General features: G+C 36.5%; 1 protein-coding gene across 3 annotated transcripts; it reads right to left on the reverse strand.

The window, feature by feature from the left end:
- Positions 1-180: 180 nt before the first annotated feature.
- Positions 181-20,271, reverse strand: LOC118268159 (neurexin-4). Of its 3 annotated transcripts, none has more exons than XM_050706465.1 (25): positions 20,058-20,271; positions 19,650-19,763; positions 16,102-16,298; positions 15,245-15,386; positions 14,008-14,211; positions 13,614-13,780; positions 13,351-13,527; positions 13,001-13,162; positions 12,431-12,647; positions 11,965-12,109; positions 11,455-11,561; positions 10,838-10,963; positions 10,296-10,499; positions 9,684-9,857; positions 9,249-9,386; positions 8,912-9,048; positions 8,516-8,667; positions 7,921-8,117; positions 7,501-7,641; positions 7,088-7,267; positions 6,636-6,769; positions 6,195-6,405; positions 5,782-5,919; positions 5,424-5,515; positions 181-2,912 (listed from the first exon to the last, which is right to left on the reverse strand). In XM_050706465.1, the coding sequence occupies exons 1-25, from the start codon at positions 20,122-20,124 to the stop codon at positions 2,814-2,816; spliced, it is 3,822 nt and encodes a 1,273-aa protein (XP_050562422.1). In that variant the 5' UTR covers positions 20,125-20,271; the 3' UTR covers positions 181-2,813. The 3 variants fall into 3 exon arrangements, with proteins under 3 accessions (XP_050562422.1, XP_050562421.1, XP_050562423.1); XM_050706464.1 differs by lacking the exon at positions 16,102-16,298 and adding an exon at positions 17,419-17,615 and having other exon boundaries at positions 20,058-20,270; XM_050706466.1 differs by lacking the exons at positions 19,650-19,763; positions 20,058-20,271 and adding an exon at positions 17,419-17,549.
- Between the last annotated feature and the right edge of the window lie 49 nt (positions 20,272-20,320).

Consider the following 20,320-nt stretch of genomic DNA (forward strand, 5'->3'; position numbering starts at 1 on the left):
ATTATCATCACTCCTTTTGTCCTCCTATTTGAAGTTGCACGAAAACATTGAATAGGCCTCCAATATTTTTTTTACACGGGGAGTCATATTGAGACTCAATTTGGGGTGAATGATAACACTTGTGATCACTAACTTATCGAGATAAATAAATAGGGTTAAAACAAAATGAAAACACCAAAATAATGTATTTGTGGAAAATTTATTCGTGATATTCGAAGTAGTAAAATAAAAACTCTACTATCAACACGCTACACATCAGTGAGTCACTATGTATGTCCCTATGTGCCCGCTTCGGAATAGTTAAGGCACAAACACCTTTCGATACCGCGACTATACCACTTGATAGAAATCAGCACAACTATCGACTTTAAAATCTTCTACACAGAGTTCAAATTCAGTTGCTTTAAATCTGTGCTACTTTGATATAACAATTGACACTTATGGCACCGTGATAAAGTTCAAATTCTTGCTTTCACTGCTAAGTTCGATCAAGTGATATTCGTCATAAGACTAAAGAGTAATCGTGTCAGATATACACAAGAGCCTTTATATAAGAATTTGTAGAACAATATATTGTTAATAAAGCTGTTCTCCAGCGTATGTATAAGTAACATGATTAATACTTCGTCCCCGTTTCTTTCAATACATTTCAAAGCACACGCTATCTAAGTAGGCGTAGTCCTCGACATCTGAAGTCTGACCATTATCGCTTCTTTATATCAATAACGTGCAATCAAATTTCACATTTTTTGCATGTTTTTCTTACTTTATTCTTTAGTTAGGTTTTTTAAGACTATCTATCAAATTACATATGGGATTTCTCGCACATGTTTTACGAGACATGGCAGCAAACGGTAAGCAACTGGTGCCACCGATGCAACACCAGGGAAGTGACATAATTATACGCCAACAAGGCTTTGGCTGATCATGTTATTGGAGCAATGGAGTAACCTGGTGGAACATTCAGACGTCGAGGTCCCGCCCCATAATTTCCAACACTTGTCAACGATGATAAAGCAATGACACTAATTCATATTCCCTATCACTATTCGGAACTTTGTAAACGAGCTTACTATTGGAGACGTTAAACTTATACTACATACACAAATCATATAAAATGTTCAAATAAATACCATATTGTATACAAAATAAAGTACATAATCAATAATTATACACACCATAACTTCTACAAGTTATTTAATAAAATAATACATTAATATTTTAATTGTATTTTGATTAAAACGAATGATTTTAAACGTCATATTCTTTTTATTTTGTGCCAATTATGATAAAATCTCAATACCATACATTTTAATGATTTTATTACCTATCATTCGTTGTAATCAAAACAAAATCAATCTCGCCAAATAGAAAAAAATGATTAAATCATCATTAAGTAGCAAATAAACATTTTGGACGGAAATAAAAAAAAAGTTGCCAACGTATTTACTTAAACTAATAATAATTCTATTCGCTTATGAGTAAGCAGTCTAAGGGAAATAAACTTCTATGTCGATATAATCAAATGTTATATAAAACCTATAAAGAACCTAATTACAAACCTTACACTAATTTGTATTATCGTATATTTCTCGTGTTAAAGCAATTACGACCTTATTGCGTGAAGTATAGACTCAATTTTATTCTAATGTCGTGTGAAATATATACGAGTATATTTTGGTTTTTATTTCATTATAATATGGACCATGAATTTGATATAGTAACAAGAGAAGGAGAAAGATTTACAATAATTCGGCAAATGCATTTAATTAAAGGCGATGCATTTTTAAAATAATATTTTCAGGGATTATTCTAGCGAAGAGATTCATGTTTAATATCAACAAATAATATATTCCAGTCTTTGAACTAAATGAGAGAGAAAGAGATTCAGTGAAGTAAATAGCTCGAAGCCTAAACAGTAAGCAAGTAGCCAGATGGCACTTATTGGGAGAAATACTTTAGAATTTAACGTATGATTACTTGAAGTGGGATAGGTTAACGCTGCGACTTATCACATAAATAAATAGGGGGAATATAGAACGCATTATGTGACGTAACGTAACGTCTATGGTTACGTTAAACTGTACCCTTAGTACGAGTTTGCTTTACGATCGAAACGAGAGCGCGTTCGGCGCTGATTGGTTGGTTCATTCGCAATCAGAATCATCGGCCAATCAGAGCACCGAACGCACTCTCGTTTCGATTTCGTTAAACGTAAAACAAACTTGTACTAAGCTCTTTGATAATAAGTGTCCGGAGTATGATTTGAAAATGCGTAACACGGTACCTTTTCGTTAATAACCAGTATTGGAACAATTAATTCTAATTTTTAGTCATATAATGACAATGTAATACTCGAATATTGTCCTTACAACATTATCTTGTACTAGGTTTATCTTTACAAATGCATTTCGGTATTCGTAACAGGATATATATTTTGATATACTATTTATGTCATATACGTAGCAAAATACATTTATGTAAAGGCATTTTCAAAGATATAATTCATTATGTTTCATATGATTTAGAATTTGATGGAAGCAATGTGTTTATTTTAATGGATTTCTGATTTACACAAACAAAACACGAAACCTTAGTGTCTTGGTTCAGGCCATGAATACTACAACATTTTGGAAATCAATCAGTTAAGAAAAAACTTGAATGATTTCTATACAACTTTCGACCAACGAGTTTCATCAAATTCAATGTGTTAAAACAATAAGTAGTGCAGTTTCATGACCTAAACCAGCATTGCCAGTCTGTGCAAAGTAGTATTGTGTGTAGAGTTGAGCTCGTACCGTGGTGTGTATGGCCTATATGAAGAACTCCCTGCGCTTGGTGACGCGGGGCCCGGTGGCGGCGGCCAGCGCGGCCGCGTCCGGGTCCGCCGCGCCCTCCGCGCCACGCTCCTCCTGTGGACGAGGTACTCGTGCTTTATACTCTACTATACAACATGTAGCTTGTTCCAATAACTAACCACTAATTAGTAAATTGAAAATAACTACTGGTGAGCTTTTTGGGCCACATACATGAATAAAAAATATATGTAAGGTTTGTAATAGACAGCACATAAAATTCTTATCTCACCAATGAAACAAGAACATGGGCTGATGTGTCTATGTTAAAATGTTTTAACCTCTCATCTATTAGTACATACGATGAGACACAATATCATTATAAAGATCAAGGGCTAAAGGAACTAACAACAACTAGGGTAAACTACCCAATTATCAGCACTTTAAGGGTTAGTCCTAATTTAAGCCAATTTATTATTGTGAAAAAAAGGCTTTTACCCGTTAAGGCAAATTTTAATAGTTATAATATTTAATAAGGAAGACGATAATAAAAGAAAAACATGATTGACCTCTATCCAAGATTATTTAGACAAGTAAGAATAAAAAATGGGTCTGTCACCATTTACTGGCACCATCTCCACCAATTACTAGCATAGAGCAACCCAATTATCAGCACCTAACTATCACTGTTAGGAATTGCATTAAAAAAAATTAGTTACATTAATAAAATCTGTTTTTAATTATTTTTTATATAGTTAGTAAGTAGGTAACAAAACAATTACTTATAATCTAATAATACTTTTATCTGTATAAGTCGAGCAAAAAAATGTGTCACGGCCGTACCATCCTTTTCACGAAACCATTCAGGCCAATTTCGACCGCCTATAACTTCGTTGTGGATAAAACAAGAAGCTTGAATTTTAAGTAACTAAGCAGGCATTGTACAAACATGATATATTTGAATTTTCATTAAATTTTAAACATTAATTTAAGAATTATAACACATCAAAGTTTCGAAATTTTGTCACTGACTGACAGATCATCAAAAGTATAAGGCACTTCTAACAGACATAGAAGCTTAATTTTTTTGCATAAAATTAGTATTTAGTATCTACATTAAGGGAAAAATCTAATATTTTGTAAATTCAGTCCAGTTTTTTAGATACATCAACTGCATCAATAACTTTGTAATCCTAAATGTATGGGATTACAAAGTTATTGATACAGTTACAATTTCATCACACCAATAACTTGTAAACCCGTATAAATGTATGAGATTACAATATTATTGATGCAGTTACATTTTATTGTTTAATGGAATAATTTAATCTACAAAAAGAAGTGAGATACCATCAAAAACATTCTGTAAAAAAAATCCAAGTCTCGCACCTCATCAGTGTATGTACCGTAAAAAAATGTGAGGTCCATGTAATACCAAGTCGGTTATTTTATTTAGTCCCTACTTAAGAGACCTTCTGTCTTAAGATATAATGTAAATTTTTATCATATCAATATTACATTAATTTTACGTTTTAAATGAAATAGATTGATTTGGCCATCGCATGAAAACACAAGTATACCTATACTTTTGTTGACATTTCTCGTATTAAATTGTTTAGTCTATTTCATGACAACGAATTACGATGGTCTATTGCACGATTACGTACGATGGCCAAGTCAATCTCTTTTTTTTAACACCTTTTCGTTCAGATATTTTTTCAGTAATCAAAATGTCCTGTAATTTAACTGGTGTTAGTAAATATTGTTGACTATCAAGACATATCAATTGTGCACTACTAAGACAATCTCCAGTATTATTATAACATTGTTTATTTGTTATAGTAGTTGTCGTAGCTTGCATACCATCTACAAAATCTTCTACTAATAATACTAGTAATAAAACAAAAAATAAGAAGAGAAAAAATAAATAAAAAGAAATAAGAAGAGATGATGAAATTGAAGATGAAATTCTAGGGAAACCAATTTATCAGCATGCTTCTGATCCAATTATCAGCACCATGCTAACATTTGGATTTTGATGGTATAAACTACTTTTACAAAACAAAATGAATTCTTTGCATAAAATAAACATAATTTACATTAAAAAGTAAGAAATTAGTATTTATGTACTTTTTTCCATTTATCATCACCAGTGCTGATAATTTAGAATTTACAAAATATTCGATCCATTTATCAGCACTACGTATTTTACCAATTAATCACCAGAACCTCAAATTCTACTCTTCAGATTATCATCAAAAATTATCTCAAATGTCAGAGAAATCATTAGTTTCAATATTAAATTTATAAAATATACGATATATCATAAAATGTAAACACGTGAACTTACGCGCGATCACAAGAAACAGGCAAAAACAGAATAAACTGCGAGACACAAATGTTTGTTTACATAATTTCCACCAATTTGAGGTCTCATAGTATGATTTTCCCAATAGCAGGATTCCAAAAACATGTATTTATTTATTTATAAGTGTGGAAACCCAAATTAGTAAGTGAAAACCTTAGAATTGGTCGATTTATTCAGAGTGCTGATAATTTGGTGCAGTGCTAGCAATTGGGTAGTTGCCCCTAATTGAAATTAATTTCAATAATGTTTGTTCTCCATACCTGTGTTAGATATTCGCCCTTATGTCTGGAGAGCGCTCGCACCAGTACAATGGCGACTATGATCAGTAGCAGGAATATGAATGCCAAAACCGCTGCAAATATAAACATTAGTTTAAATTTTGTAATAACGCAAATAATAATGTTTGAATTGAAAATAGTCACTACTAATAAAATACTTAGACCAGAAAATATTTATCAAGAAATGAAAACATCGCTAGTGACTCTGTTTTTTTTTGCTCTCGAGTAAAGAATAGAACTGAAAGCAGTTCCATGGTCTTTACCTAGTTTTGAAATCACATTTTTAGATGACTTTATAATTTGATTCAGAGTTTAAACATAGATATGAATGTGTACTAACTGCCGAGTATAGCCTCGTCCGTGTTATGCAGGTCCAGTTCGTGCTGCAGGTCGAGGTCGGGCGGGGGCCTGGTCTCCACGGCCTCGGGCGGGTGGGTCACTGGCTCCACGCCGCAGAAGTCCTCGCTCAGCACTCCACCTGCAGACATAGCACAAGGTAATACACCACTCTTATTACTCATCATAAAATGATCGAGTGACAAGGAGTAGCAAAATGAAATGTTTATACAATTTCGATATTTTTTTCGTAATGTTGGTTGTTTTATAACAACATTTGTATAAAAGGCGTTCCTCAAATTCACTGATTAAGTCGTTAACCACCATCGTAGGAAAACTAAGATTGCTCACTAATTTTAATTCATTATGCATAATGTTACTAAATCAAGTGCAATGTATCCCATAATATGTTCTTACCTCCTAAACTGCGTACGTTGGGCGGTGGATCCTGCTGGAACAGCAACTTGAGCGGGTATATGTCGTCGAACTCGACGCGACTGACGCAGCCCACGAACCCTTCGTTCATGGACTCGTTCCGTCCTATGTACATGTACTGGATGTTGTTGAACTGGGCGTCGGCCGACTCCTTGATGTTGAAGTTGTACTCTTGGGTCTCGTAGTTGTCCACCTGACGGTAACAGTTTTGGTTTAAATACATTTAATATCTGATTCTATTTAAAAAGCAGTTTAACGGTGGATGGCAATTACTAAAGATAACACAATATTTGCCACACGAACTTCAGTGTATTCTCATAATAAATGTGGGAGAGTTAGCTACGAATGGACCGGCTCAATCTGAGTCATACAATGTTTTAACAAAAATACAATATTTTAATTGTGGTGATAACCAGTATATACCTGTAACACCATAGTGGCTCCACTATTCTTCCTAGACAGCCGTACATCGTGGTACTGTCCCAAAGCGAAGTGTTTCCCCTGGAATATTATCTCCTGTCGCTCGAAACCGAAGTCGAAGACCACGCGGAGATGACCTGCGTATTACAAACAAACTTATGTAAATCCTCGGAGATCAAAAAGATGTAAAACATGCAACCAAAGAAAGTTATGTTCAATGTAGAGAGATGTAGCAGAAAACATGCGCAGTATGGAACATTCCATTTTATAATTAAACAAAGTCGCCTATCAATAGGCACATCGAGACTATTGTATACTGATTCTATGGACGAATTTGTTAGTCATGGGTACAAATAAATAAATAGTTGATGCTTCAATCATAAACTGCTTGTATCTTTAAGGTACTATTGTACAAAATTTTAGTATAAACATAACTTATTAATAACAATTCTTACCTGAGTTAGAAACTTGCAAAGTAAGATATTCTCCCGAGATGTTGGAATAGAACCCGAGTAGGAATCCCTTGGGGTTGGTGGTGGTGAAGCCGACGCGGATCTTCTCCGCGATGGTAGACCGCCATGAGCCCAGGAAGTCGTACTTTATTATAGAGTTCGGTCGGAGGTTCACGCCGATTTCTAAAGGAAATTACATACAAATTCGTATTTATAAGTTTACATACGAAATTACGTTGCTACAACGCCAAAGTCCTCAAAATTATTTGAGATTTTTAACTTTATTACTTAGTAAATAAGGTTGAAAATCGATCAAATGGTTTGAGACAATTTGGTTAGTTTCGTAAGTTTCTTTCAAAGCTATTTATTCATCTCATTCAAATTACACACTAATTTGATTATTATAACCAAATTACCATCAGCACAGATAGGTCCCTTGAAGGCGGTCCAGCGACAGTCGCAGGAGTAGGAGTCGTATCCTTCCAGACAGGTTCCGTTGTTTAGACACGGAGAGGACGCGCATTTACCCATGCAGCCTTCTGATACTCCGTATAGACCTTTGGGACAAATTAGTTTATGGTTATTAACATGATTTAAAAATATGTACTTTACTTTGGAAAGAAGAATATTTTCTTATAACTAAAAAAAGGACTGAGATTTTAAATGCGACTTTCGTGACTGAACGTATAATAACAGGCAAACAGGCCTCTATCAATTCGTAGCGATTAATGTTTGCTCTTTTTCTGTATGAGAAGAGGCCTTTGTCCAGTAGTGGAACATTTACAGGCTGATGGTGAAGCAAGAAAACGAAAAATGTGGCTATAGCAAGTACATACCCCGGCGGGCATGTTGCCTGAGATCCACGGGTCGTCCGTTGAGCAGCAGCGCCCGCATGCAGCCGACGAACCCCCCCGAGCGGTCGAGCGCGGCGCCCAGCACGAGCCCGGTGCTGAGCTGTAGTGCCCGCGCCGGCTCCCGCGCCGTGCGGATCTCGTTCTTCAGCGCCCCGTCCACCACCACGCGGGCCTCTTTCCTGGAACAACACAAGGACCATTACTTTACTCCAACTTATTACTAACGATGTCGGATTTACTATTAATCCAGAATAGCTATCACCTTTTTTAAGGATTACCCGATGACAAATAATCGCAGCTAAACCATTGACACCCGAAATACCAGACATTACAAGTGACGTTAGGAATTTAAGGGTTGTTAGGAAATCAGAGATTGGAAAGATTGGGATGGGGGATAATTGGGCGTCCTAACCTCACTCACGCAACGAACGCCTACTACGCCCTGACATACACAAACCCTCTAATGGGCTTCAAGTCCAAAAACAAAGGTGACAGACAACCGTCTGTCGCGTAAAAATAATAATAAATAAATTCTCTATGACTCCCTATTACTACATGGTATGCTACCTTCACCTACCTGTTTCGTTCAATGCTGACAGAGTGCCAGTTGTTGTCAGCCAGTCGGTTACTGGTCTCCACGGACACCCCGAGTGGAGTGTCGCCCACTTGGAACTGGAACTGTAGCTGGTCGCCGCCGATGATGGACAGCTTTATGTAGTCTTGAGGGCCCTGCATACGAGAGTAGGTTACAGATACAAGCATTATTAAAAACAATCCTTATCATTTCTCTAAAAGATACTAATATTTCTTCATTATCATAAACTGAGAGATATTTAAAGATCTGGCTTGAGTCGAAGACGTGGAAATCGCATTTCAGTTGCAGATTTCAGATGCAGTGTGTGATCGTAGTTTTAGGACAAGTTCAGGTCCAAGGTAAGTTTGTAATCAAATCATAACATTCTCTATACTTTACCTTAGAATGTAAGAGCACAGCATTGTCCCTGGTGGTCTTGAACTCGAAGTAGATGTCGCCACTGTGGCCGAGGTCAAACATCGGCAGAGTGATGATGGCGTCAGATATACGGAATGTTACCGCATTACTGAACAAATCTGAAGCAAATCAAAGTCTTTAAAAACAACTATTCAAACTCCGTATAATTCTGATTTGTAATGCTGTATAAAAATTACATTTTACCTGTTTGTTTATAATTGAAACAAAACGTAAGAATTATAATAATCACATTGTTTATTTTGATTCAAGATTTAAGTTAATTTCATATTATTATAGTTAGTGTATTTAAAGAACATACCGTCTCCCTCACACAACAGAGGTCCGAGCGTGTACCGTCCCTCCTTCTCGTCGAGATGTGAGCCGGTGTCACCGAAGCGAAGCTGCTTTACTGGTAGAAACTCTTTCTCTGTGATTTCACCGCCGTCCACTTGGAATTCTGGTTAAATTATAAGTACAGGAGGTTAGATACTATCTTTGGTGATAAACTCAAAAATCACTAAGCGAGTTTTCATGTTGTCTTCATCAGCAGATACTAGGATGATTACGGAAAGTTTAAGAGAATATTTATTAAGTTTGAGTACTGTTGTCTTATCACCAAAAGGGATGTCTTCCAGATAACTTTACTGTGAATAGTATACTGAAAAAATATAAATAACTAGCGGACCACGCGAACTTTGTTTTATTTATAACACATTGAGCAATTAGTTAGTATATATGTATACAGTATAGTTACCATCGGGCTTGCCATGCTCGGCGTCGCAGTTGCACCACTTGGTGGGGTCCCGACAGGACCCCAGTAACCCACACTGGCACATGCGCGAGCCGGGCGTGGCGCCGGCCCAGTAGTCCATGCGCTGCCCCGACCGGGACACCCACCACGCGAACGGGTGGAACGACGACTCCTCGCCTAAAACCGACCACCGTTTCAGTACTCAACATATTCTCAATAAGCGACGACTTAAAGCACATCGCAACATTATAAAAAAGGTTTTATAAAATCTTAAAATCTACACTAATTCTCCTTCCATGTCACTTAGGGTTGGCCAATCAGATATCTTAACATAAATTCTGTTTTCTTTCACATATTGCGTTTACGTAAATAAACTTTACGTGGACACATTTTCTGGAACACCATTTGAGCGCCACAGTCGGCTATAGACAAACAAAATGTACTTAAAAAAATATGTTTTCGTGTCGGCTATAAACTGACATTGGCAGATTAGCCCTAATTTTGTGTTCGTCATTTATAGTCACCGTGGGACGACAAAAGGTTAAAAAACTCATCACATACAATCTAGCCCTTATTGACTCATTACACAATAAATAACTACGAAAAGTAACTCACTTGGCGAATTCAACAGCCTTGAATGTTTGCACATGTACTCGAGATGTTGCATGCAGTTCTCGGACCTATTGAGCAGCGCCTCCAGTTGCCGTATGGACGCGTCGTATATGATGTCCTGTCTGAAGCTGCCGGGTTCCTGGTACCCGTCCACCACTGTGTTCTGGGACGACGAGTGCTGCACCGCTGTTATTATACGGCCGTCCGCTGGAATGGACTTCAGGTTTAGGATATATGCCATAAAGTACTTACAATAAAACTCCAGAATGTACACATTGCAGTTAATGTCACATGTATGTATTTGTAGTCGAATTGTAATCAGTGTTATGTTTGGCTAGTAGCTAAAGCCTCATGGGATATGGGACTCATAGAACAATCGGATCTAGTTCAAAACAAAGTGCTTCCATGTATTTGAACATAAGTGCGAACTTAGATTATAATTATAAACATATTTGATTATTTTTTTAATCACATCATTTAGAAATAATACTTTAAAACAGTTTCAAATGTTCATAGTAATTTAACAAGAAGAATAATGTACTCACAGTAGAACTCGCAAGTGACGGGGAAGGCGGGCAGCGGTCCGGAGCCGTCGACGTCGATGTGGATGTCGGCCGAGCGGGACACCGCCTGCACGTTCTTGTACGCCTGGCACGACAGGGGGTGGATCGCTGCGGGATGGGGACACAGTTCTTATCATCGCTATATTAAAGGCTAATCAAGTTATTACATTTTGGAAGCTGTAATAGGCATGTTTCCTACTAGTCAAATTCAATACTTTTTAGAAAGGTCTAAAACGACATTTTCTATGAACTTTGTATGAAATACTCTATTATGACGTCATAAGTTTTTGACGTCAAATAGCAGACTTATTGCTATAATTTTAGCTAGAAAAAATCAAAAATTAAGTAGTTCATCAAATTTATGAATGAGAGTGTATAATTTTTGAATATTTTATTGTATTGAAAAGTTGTAATAATTTATTTTAGACCCAGTCATCATCCTTATTGTGACTAATATCTAAGGACTAAAGACTGGGCAAAATGACGTACACAAGTAGAATGAACAACTTCAGACAGTCATCATTTCTACAACCAGAAACAATCGCCTTAATTTTAATACACTTATTTAACTAGTAAATAAAATACATGAGTATACGTACAAGTATGACAGACGGCCCCCGCATACCCGGTCCCCTGGCAGTTACAGGAGAACTCGTCCGCCGTCTGGGTACATACTCCGCCGTGCTCACATGGGTTGGGGTTGCATCTGAAAGTAAATGGGAGTTATACAAGCGATGTTCAACTTTATTGCAAAACCATAAGGTTGAAAATGTATTTAAAATAATTTTACTGCCGAGACATTTAATGATTACTTAAACTATTCCTCAGTAACGATTTTGTATTGAAAATAATTACCAAGGACTGGGCTAAATAAACAATAAATAACTCTGAGTATGGCGGTTAGATAGTTTAAAAGAATGTAGCTTACGACATTATATTTTTGCACGAAGGAAAATATCAGTTCATTTCAAATTACAAAATTACTGATATAGAGAATTACGAATGTGACAAGTATGGCATCATAGCAGCATTTGATTTCAAATAAGAGACTGGCATAATCATATTGTGTATAAGTGTACCAAAACAGAAAATATTGAAAATAATTTTACCTGTCAATCATCTGACAAGCATCGAACACCACTTCATTAGGACAGCAGTATTCCTCCTTCTTCCAGTCAGTAGGCAGTCGGTAGTTTCCATCTACCGCTATCTTGCGCATGCAGCCGATGAAGCCGCGCGGAGGAGCTTTTCCACCTACACAATACAAATAAAACATTTAAATATTTCCTCCTAGCAACCTCCTCAGTTCCTTAGCAACAGAAAAACTAAAGATTATAGCGTCCTTAGCAACACTTATATAAACATCAATAATAAGACACTAAACAAGTTAAACATTTTTTAATTGATATAAGGTTGAGATTGAATCCCACTGAAAGCATTTTACTGGTAATTTATAGTTTTTTATGCCCATTTACACATGCGACGCATTCACCAGACATAGATTTGCTATTAAAATTTGCATTAAAGTCCAATATAGGATACCCAAAAGTGTACTATCATTCTATGTAACGTTACCTGCGATGTAATAAGTGCTGCCCGTCATAAATCTAAGTTTCTTCAATGTCTTAACAGGTCGGTAGTCCACGGCCAGTATAAGGCTATCAGTAGCCATTGTCAAGAGCAGTGAGTGCCATCGTCCATCATTGAACTCTTCTGCATAGTTGTCCAGCTTTACTCGAGGAGAGCCAGGCGTCTCTAGTTCTACTTTCACTCTTCCTTCTTCTATGTATACCTGGAGAAATGAGTTTTTATTAAGCCCAATGTGTTCCATCTAAAGCAGCACTGTCTATTTTGAGTCTCTTGGAAAATAAATATAAATTTTAAATGTGTGATTGATACTGCACATTGACTCAAATGATTGCTCCCTAAAGATATTGGCTGGTTATAATCAGGTTATGACGATTCTAAGAACAAGTTAGCAATAACTATTCGCGATACACTTTATTAATAAATGTGCTTCAACCTCAATACTACTTACAACTAATTTAATAAGATCCCTACTTTAAGACCCTCGAATGCGTAACGTCTTTGATAACAATTAAACATTTTTTTTCATAAATCATTGTACAAACACTACAAACTCACTTTAACATGTCCCTCGGTGTTAAACTTGTGGTAAATAAGTAGTCCGTGCTGTTCATATGTTCGGAACTCCATGGAGATGTTGAGGGTGTTACCTCCTGAGTAACCACGCAGTTTGGCGTAGGAGCCCTCCTTCAGGAACGTTATGGGAACTACTGGCGGCTCCTGTAATAAGCAAAGTGGGATAAGAGATATAAAATGAACATGGTAAGCAATCAGCGCCGCCCATGGACACTCACATCACCAGAGGAGTTATAAATGATTTGTCAGCCTTTAAGGAAAAGCTTTGGAATTTTAGTAACATCTGTCACACACCAAAATACATTGCAAAGAGTTCAAAGAGTTATACTTACTGGACAAGCATAAAGCGTATTAACTTTCTGGAACTTGAATGGCTCGCCGGACTCGTAGCCTAGCTTCAAGTCCTGGATCACGTTGGTGGCGTTCAGGTACATGTTCTCTATACAACCAGTGAAGTTCTGGTTCACAACCAACCCTTCTTGGAAGTTTGGTACACCACCTATGTAGAACTGTAACAAGAGTGTATTATTATAGTATAGCTAAATTGTAAAGAACCCTAAAACCTGTATTGTTGCCTGATAGAGTATGTACTGACAGCTCTGTTCAGGTTGAGTCGCGAGAACTCTCCCTTGATCCGATCCTGCACGATGACTCGGTCCACGGAGAAGATGACAGAGCGCCGGTTGCGGGAGACTACCACGTCGTGCCAGATGTTGTCGTCCAGCAAACTGCCCACCGATAGTGACGTCGCTGTTCCAGACCCTGGGACCACAACATGTGTTAGTTAAGTATACAAATGTAATGAGATTACAGCTGCCGAAATAATAACCGAATAAATAATAATATAAATCTTAATATAGATCAAAATCGACCACCTAAAGACATTACATTGACATCAGTTATTAATTTAGGCCGTATGTACTGCTTTAGATTAACACAAGACTCAATACGTAGGTAACTTTTAATAGCTTTATATTTCTGTTACTCACCTAAATCAATATTAAGCACGAGCCTATTATCCCTGAGCTGGAGAGCCAGGTAGTCTCCTTGTGTTCCTCTGGAGTACATGAGCGCGCCTGATGCTGTACTGGTCTTGAACCTGAAGCGGATCACCTCGCGGGATGCCGATATTGGGTCGCGCAGTAAATCCATTTTCACCATCGAGGATCCATTGAAGTAAAGGGTATCAGCAACTGTTGTTGAAAGATTGATTTGGTAAATATTATTGTTATACCTGTAGTTGCATACCTGAATTAATATAATGTTATAAAAAGAATAATCCTAATGAGCAGATTTTAAAAGTTCATTCATAAAGAGAGATAACTCATCGGAAAGTAACATTTCAGAATTACATTTTGTCCCGATATCGATAGTAGATCGAAATCTCGTACAAAACTATATTTATACCATTAGGAAAACATCCATTAGGCTTCCTAGATATTAGATATTTATCAAAGATTTCGGGGAACATCGATATATCGTTGTACGCTTACGTCAATCATAAATTAGGTCGTCCTGATTTAGAAGTACTTGTTAGCACGCGAGACTAATATGCTAATGACCACCCGTTTTGTATACTGCAATGAATTTTCTGTTAAACAGTATTTCTTTAGTATTCAGGTTAAGTATGAAAATATGATGACCTAAAATCTAAGTAATATTTTTTATAATGCAAGACAGTCCATCAAAATCGTTTATGTTGTTTCTACCAGTAGTTAACTATGTACATTATAACATATAGTATCAGTTCTCAAAAGCTAACGTTAATGCTCTTCTATACTGTATTGTTTTAAGAAAGCAATAAAGTTTAGTACTACAGTCTACACCTGGTTTATAGCCAGGATGTGACGTTAATATTTCTATTTCCATAACACTTGCACTCCAAGGCAAGCACTTAACACCATTATATTTTATTCAAAACCGTATAAAATACATAAAGTTTACTGTTAAAATATTTCCGACCAGGTATATACTTCATGTGAGCTTTATAGGTTGGAAATGGGGGTTATTTCTCCTCTTTATAAATCTATCGGCGTGCTTGCATAGTCAGATGCAAGAAAATTTATGTTATGGATACAAAATATGCAAGGAGAGTATCTAGGAAGCGCTCTGTAGTTTCTGCCCACCGCTCATGAGACAACCGTAAGTTTATATAGAAATGTTTGAAAAAAATCTATCAAAATACTACCACACGATTATAACATTTGTTACCACAGTCATACGTACCATAATCGCATCCATAGACCTCGACTCTCATAGAAATCTTGTCGCGCCATCTCATCGGGTTGATCCGAATGAACTGCGCTATAATAGGCACTTCGAATTCATTTTTCTCCACAGTATTCCCATCATGGTTACCTTCGAACATCTGTGGGAATATGAACCTTATTGACGAGAGGTTTAAGACTAATTCACGTGTAAGTTAACGAATACCACGTTGATTTATATATTTAAAATGCATTGCAAATGTTGACTCGGAAACAGCGAATTTCAATTTCATTTGTCACTACTAGTCATTAGTTATTTTGAATCATCTTATACATAAATATCACATTGCATACGACTTCTCTTGGATAATGCAGCACAAGGATTTTCGATTTCGAAACTCTCAGTAGTAGCAAGCATAGCAAGAAGCTTAGATAGGTTCCTGGGTGAAAGACAGACAGAACAAACTTGTTGATTGCATTATATGAGCTTATAACATAACTGTAGAAGTTTAGGTTACATAAGTATCTAGCAGCCAGACCTAAACCTGCCTACCCTTCAGACAACATGTAGATATTAATAATGTTACTACGTACAATACATAAAAACATGATTCTTCAGCAGACTATCAATTAACGGGCGAATGTAAACTTGATGTTTGCTTGTCCTTTAAAGGCCCTTTGTTTTTCCATAGTTTACCTTACGAGCTCGAAGAATGTATAAACGTCCCACGCGCTATAAACACATTATCGTCGGAAAAAACATCAGTTACATCCGATGTGAAAATAATATACTTCCATATCATAATGTTATTGAAAACAGTGCTCCCATGTTTATTAGATGATGCAAACTGTTAGTAACTTTCCACCATGACCTACCTTGGTGAACCCATCGTCTGTGGTGACAGGGCGCCAGCTCTCGCCATCGTCGGAGTACTGGAGCATATACTCGGTAACGTACTCGTCGGTGGCGAACCGGCCGCGGGTGGCAATGCCACGCATTTCTCTCCTCTTGTCCAGCTGAATGGTCAGGTGCTGGTAGTAGGAGCTCTCCCGAGCCGTCCATGCCGATGTTCCTTCACCGTTATGTTAGTTAGTGCTATTGATACTTCACAAACGTGATTGTGGATAGTAATGAGATCTTATATTTATTCAATACTTTCATCGAGGATGGACGCGAGATTGAGAAAGTTTTAAGAAACATGAACATAAGTAACAAATTATGAGTCAATCACAAGAGGAACTGAACATTATTATTACTTCAAGTTTTGAATTAATAAGAACATTTTTATTCAGTGAATAATAGAGGACAACATAAAGCGTTAGGTACTGAACATTGAGGTTCCACATAAATGCAATGGCTTTGTTCAGCCACATAATGGTTGCATTCAATGAGAGCATATTCACAATGGTCCTTGAATCGAATGGGACTAGGCAGCATTACCACAATCAGGCTTGTAATTAGATGTGAAAATATTAGTTAAGAATGTATGTAAAGAAAATTAGAGTAATTGATACTATTTTCAGTGTTTGTATATACAAATGTGTTGAAGTTATTCTATGCAATTCAGGTGTTTTTATAAAGGGTAAATGTTTAGGGTAAGCAGCCTTTTGTGCAGCTTTGAATGAACAGAAACAATAGGTTCTACTTCATGGTGCGTGATTTAATGAGCGCGCACTTTTGTAAGCGACTATAAAAATGTCCAGTTAACACCGTTAATATTACTAAAGTATGGACAATTGGACGCCCTGCTGTTCCAGAAAAGACCAGCCTCGAAATCTGGTTCACTGACTTTATTGAATTTGATCTTTATGTAGTCCTTTACGAGACCTCATTCAGTAATTCACACACCATATGAAGTATTATTATTGCGTTTTATTTGTTTGCAGGTAAAATAAATTAAACCCCTACAGCAAATGAACGCAATCTAAAGACTATCAGTCTATCTCAATGAACTCTTTTTGAACTAAACATACTTTGAACTGCTACTAAATAAAGCCCACAACCCTTAAAACTTAAAAAGAATTCAAAAAGAACACCTACAAAACAAACAAAATGACTACATACTACCACTACCAAATAATAAAGAAATAGCGCTACAAAACACTGCAAGAAAACCAAACAAATACGAAGCCTCATGCAAGCAACCTCTCAACCTGTTAGTCATATTTCAAGTATTTCATTTATTGCTTTACCTTGACTTCGCCTCCGGCCGCCTTATACTGAACGTAATCGAGTCCATTGGAGCCATAGCTGATATGGTACTCCTGGACAAACTCCTGGGAGTGAGCGCGGCCCTGCGTGGCCACCCGCGTGATGTTCTTTACGCTACCCAGGTCAATGACCAGCTGCTGGTCGAAGTCATTCTCCGACGCCGTCCAAGCATTCAAACCTTTTCAGTGCGGGAAAATTGCTAATTTATATCACAAGGTAGCTTGTGTCATTAGTAGATACTGTTAGTTGGAAAAATGATACTTAATTGTTATTTAAATCATTGTTTATTTGCCTTTGCCATTTATTGAACTTCTAACAACTAAGTAATATAATCCTAAACCTATATTATTTAAATAACATCTATATAATCCAAAGCAACCCAATTTGTTTAAATATAACACATAGCCAATATTTAACATTACAACTATAAGAAAATATATAGGATATTTTTAATATAAATTCGAGATTTCTCAATTTATCGTAATCTAAAAATGTTTCATTTGCTTCTCAACAAAGTCGGAACTAAATTGCAAGTCTGGTTCATGCAGGGGTTGTGCTCCCTCCACAATTTCATCAAAGGTGAGATAAGTATAAGGTGTCTGTGTATAGTTTCCATCTTCGACCTTTAAAGACACAGCCACGGCGTGTTTGTCATCGAGTAATGTTTCTTCAAACAGCCACCCCTGTTTAACAACATTCTTCACATGCAAGACCGTATCAGTTACTAGCTTCCCCACTTCCAACTTGCGTGTTTTTATAGAAAAACTTATTTCGTCCAAGGGTACAGTTATACCAAACCCTATGTTCTTCACATAACTTTCTTTGAGGCACCAAATGCGATAGAAACACGCGATCTGTTCCATTTCTGTGGGAAAGCTGCGTATTGTCGACCATTCGTGTGAGGAAAACTGACGCGTCATTATACGAAAGAATTCTGGAATGTTCTTATTAGCAGGAGGTTCAATTTTCATGACATCAATACCAATGTTCCTGTCATTGTTGCCAGCCAGAACCACAAAGTCTCCTTGGTGAGACACATTGAATGTGACCGGTACATCTCCAGACTCCACAAGATAGGGTTTGCCTTTATCATCCCTGCTGAAGCGTATTTGCTCATAAGGAATATTAGTTGTGTCATAAACAAATTTTCTCAGCATCAAGCGACCAACCAGTGATGATTTGGCATCATTTTGGAAAACAAATCTAGCAATTCTTTGCTTCTCCTCTTGCTGTATATAGCTAGATGCAGCTGTTATTTCCTCCTGGGTAGGTGTCCACTCTGTGGCATTGAATGCCCATCTGACATTAGCACTGGCCATTTTGGTTGTAAAGTCTCTATTTAGTATTGTTACTGAGGTCCAACTATATAGTCTTTTATACTGATAACGGACCTGCAGATGAATTAATGAACCCTGTTACTTTCAGTATCCTTTTCATATATTTCTGATATTTTTTTTACATTTCACAGGTTAAGAAGCATAAACTATAACTTTGGCAACTGAATCACAAACACAACACACAACATGCAAAAATAATGGCATGATTTCATCCCCAAATAAAAATAAAAATGATGTAAATGTTGCCAATTTAGCTGGCTCATGTCCTACAGCATTCTCTAGCATACCGTATTGACTGATTCATAACATTTTTGACAAAAAACATAGATTTAATGGTAACTTCAGTCATCAAATGTTATGAAACACTCTACCAGTGCAGCAAAGGCAAAAATGATACTTGTGATAATAAATATTTTCTATATTCATGATTTAACTCAGTGATCACGCTAACATTATGTGATAATGTAACCAAAATAAGATTTTTATATTTTACAAACATTATTACAGTTATTGTAGTAAAAAATGATAACAACAAACTAACTGCCACACTCAGAGTCATTTCATGGTTACTTAACCCAGTCCTTAGCAATTAGAACAAAATTTTACTAAGTATCACTAAATGACTCTGAGTATGGCAGTTAGACATTTAATTTATTCTTGATTTTATTTATCAGCCTAATGTTAGCATATCATCATGTTAACAACATCTACTGCAAGCCTATCTCTGTGTCAATGGATTACTTGAATAGCAGTATTTTATGTTTAATCTATGAAATAAATTATTCCGGCCAAAATGTAAGGATTGTGACTCAGAGTCTATCCAACATAGAGGCCAGAAGTTTATGAAGATGGTGCATCACACATCACATACTCACCATACAACTTAGCATTCTCAGGTCCCCTGTCTCTTAGGCTCGATGTGGCAGTCAACTTAGAGTTGGCAACAAGAGGCTGGTTACATTCGTAATCGTAATAGTATCTTATCGAGTCTGAAAACAAAACCATTAAATTAAAACACATGTATCGTGTCAAGAAATTACGAAAATAGTAACTGGGCCAGCGTTTTCAGGGTTGACTAAATTATTCACGAAGTAAACAAGACTGACAGAAATGTGAAAGATAATATTACAAATTTATTTCCAAAGAATGCATTATAATAATATTTTAAGGACAAATCATTGAAATGAAAATAACTCTCGTTAATTTCATTACAAGTATACGTTACATATTTAAATAGGAAAGGAAAACAACCAACACTTGTTAAAAATAATCGTTATACTAACCTGCATCAGATTTCGTAATGCTATAGCAAAGCAACACAAAGAAATAATACACGACACCACTCATCATAATTTCATAGCTATTTAATTTATGCTTCTAATAAGAACGTAATGTTACAGTCAGAAAATCATTTAAAACTGTTTGATCATTACGCTAGCGTTGTTACAATCATCAAGCCGGACAACACCCAAGTATGTTTCGTTAAACCTTTACGTTAGATTATAAAGAATGGAAACGATATCATTGGCTTAAAATGAGGTTCATT

The sequence above is a fragment of the Spodoptera frugiperda genome, chromosome 29 (genome assembly GCF_023101765.2).
Source record: "Spodoptera frugiperda isolate SF20-4 chromosome 29, AGI-APGP_CSIRO_Sfru_2.0, whole genome shotgun sequence".
Taxonomy (NCBI): domain Eukaryota; kingdom Metazoa; phylum Arthropoda; class Insecta; order Lepidoptera; family Noctuidae; genus Spodoptera; species Spodoptera frugiperda.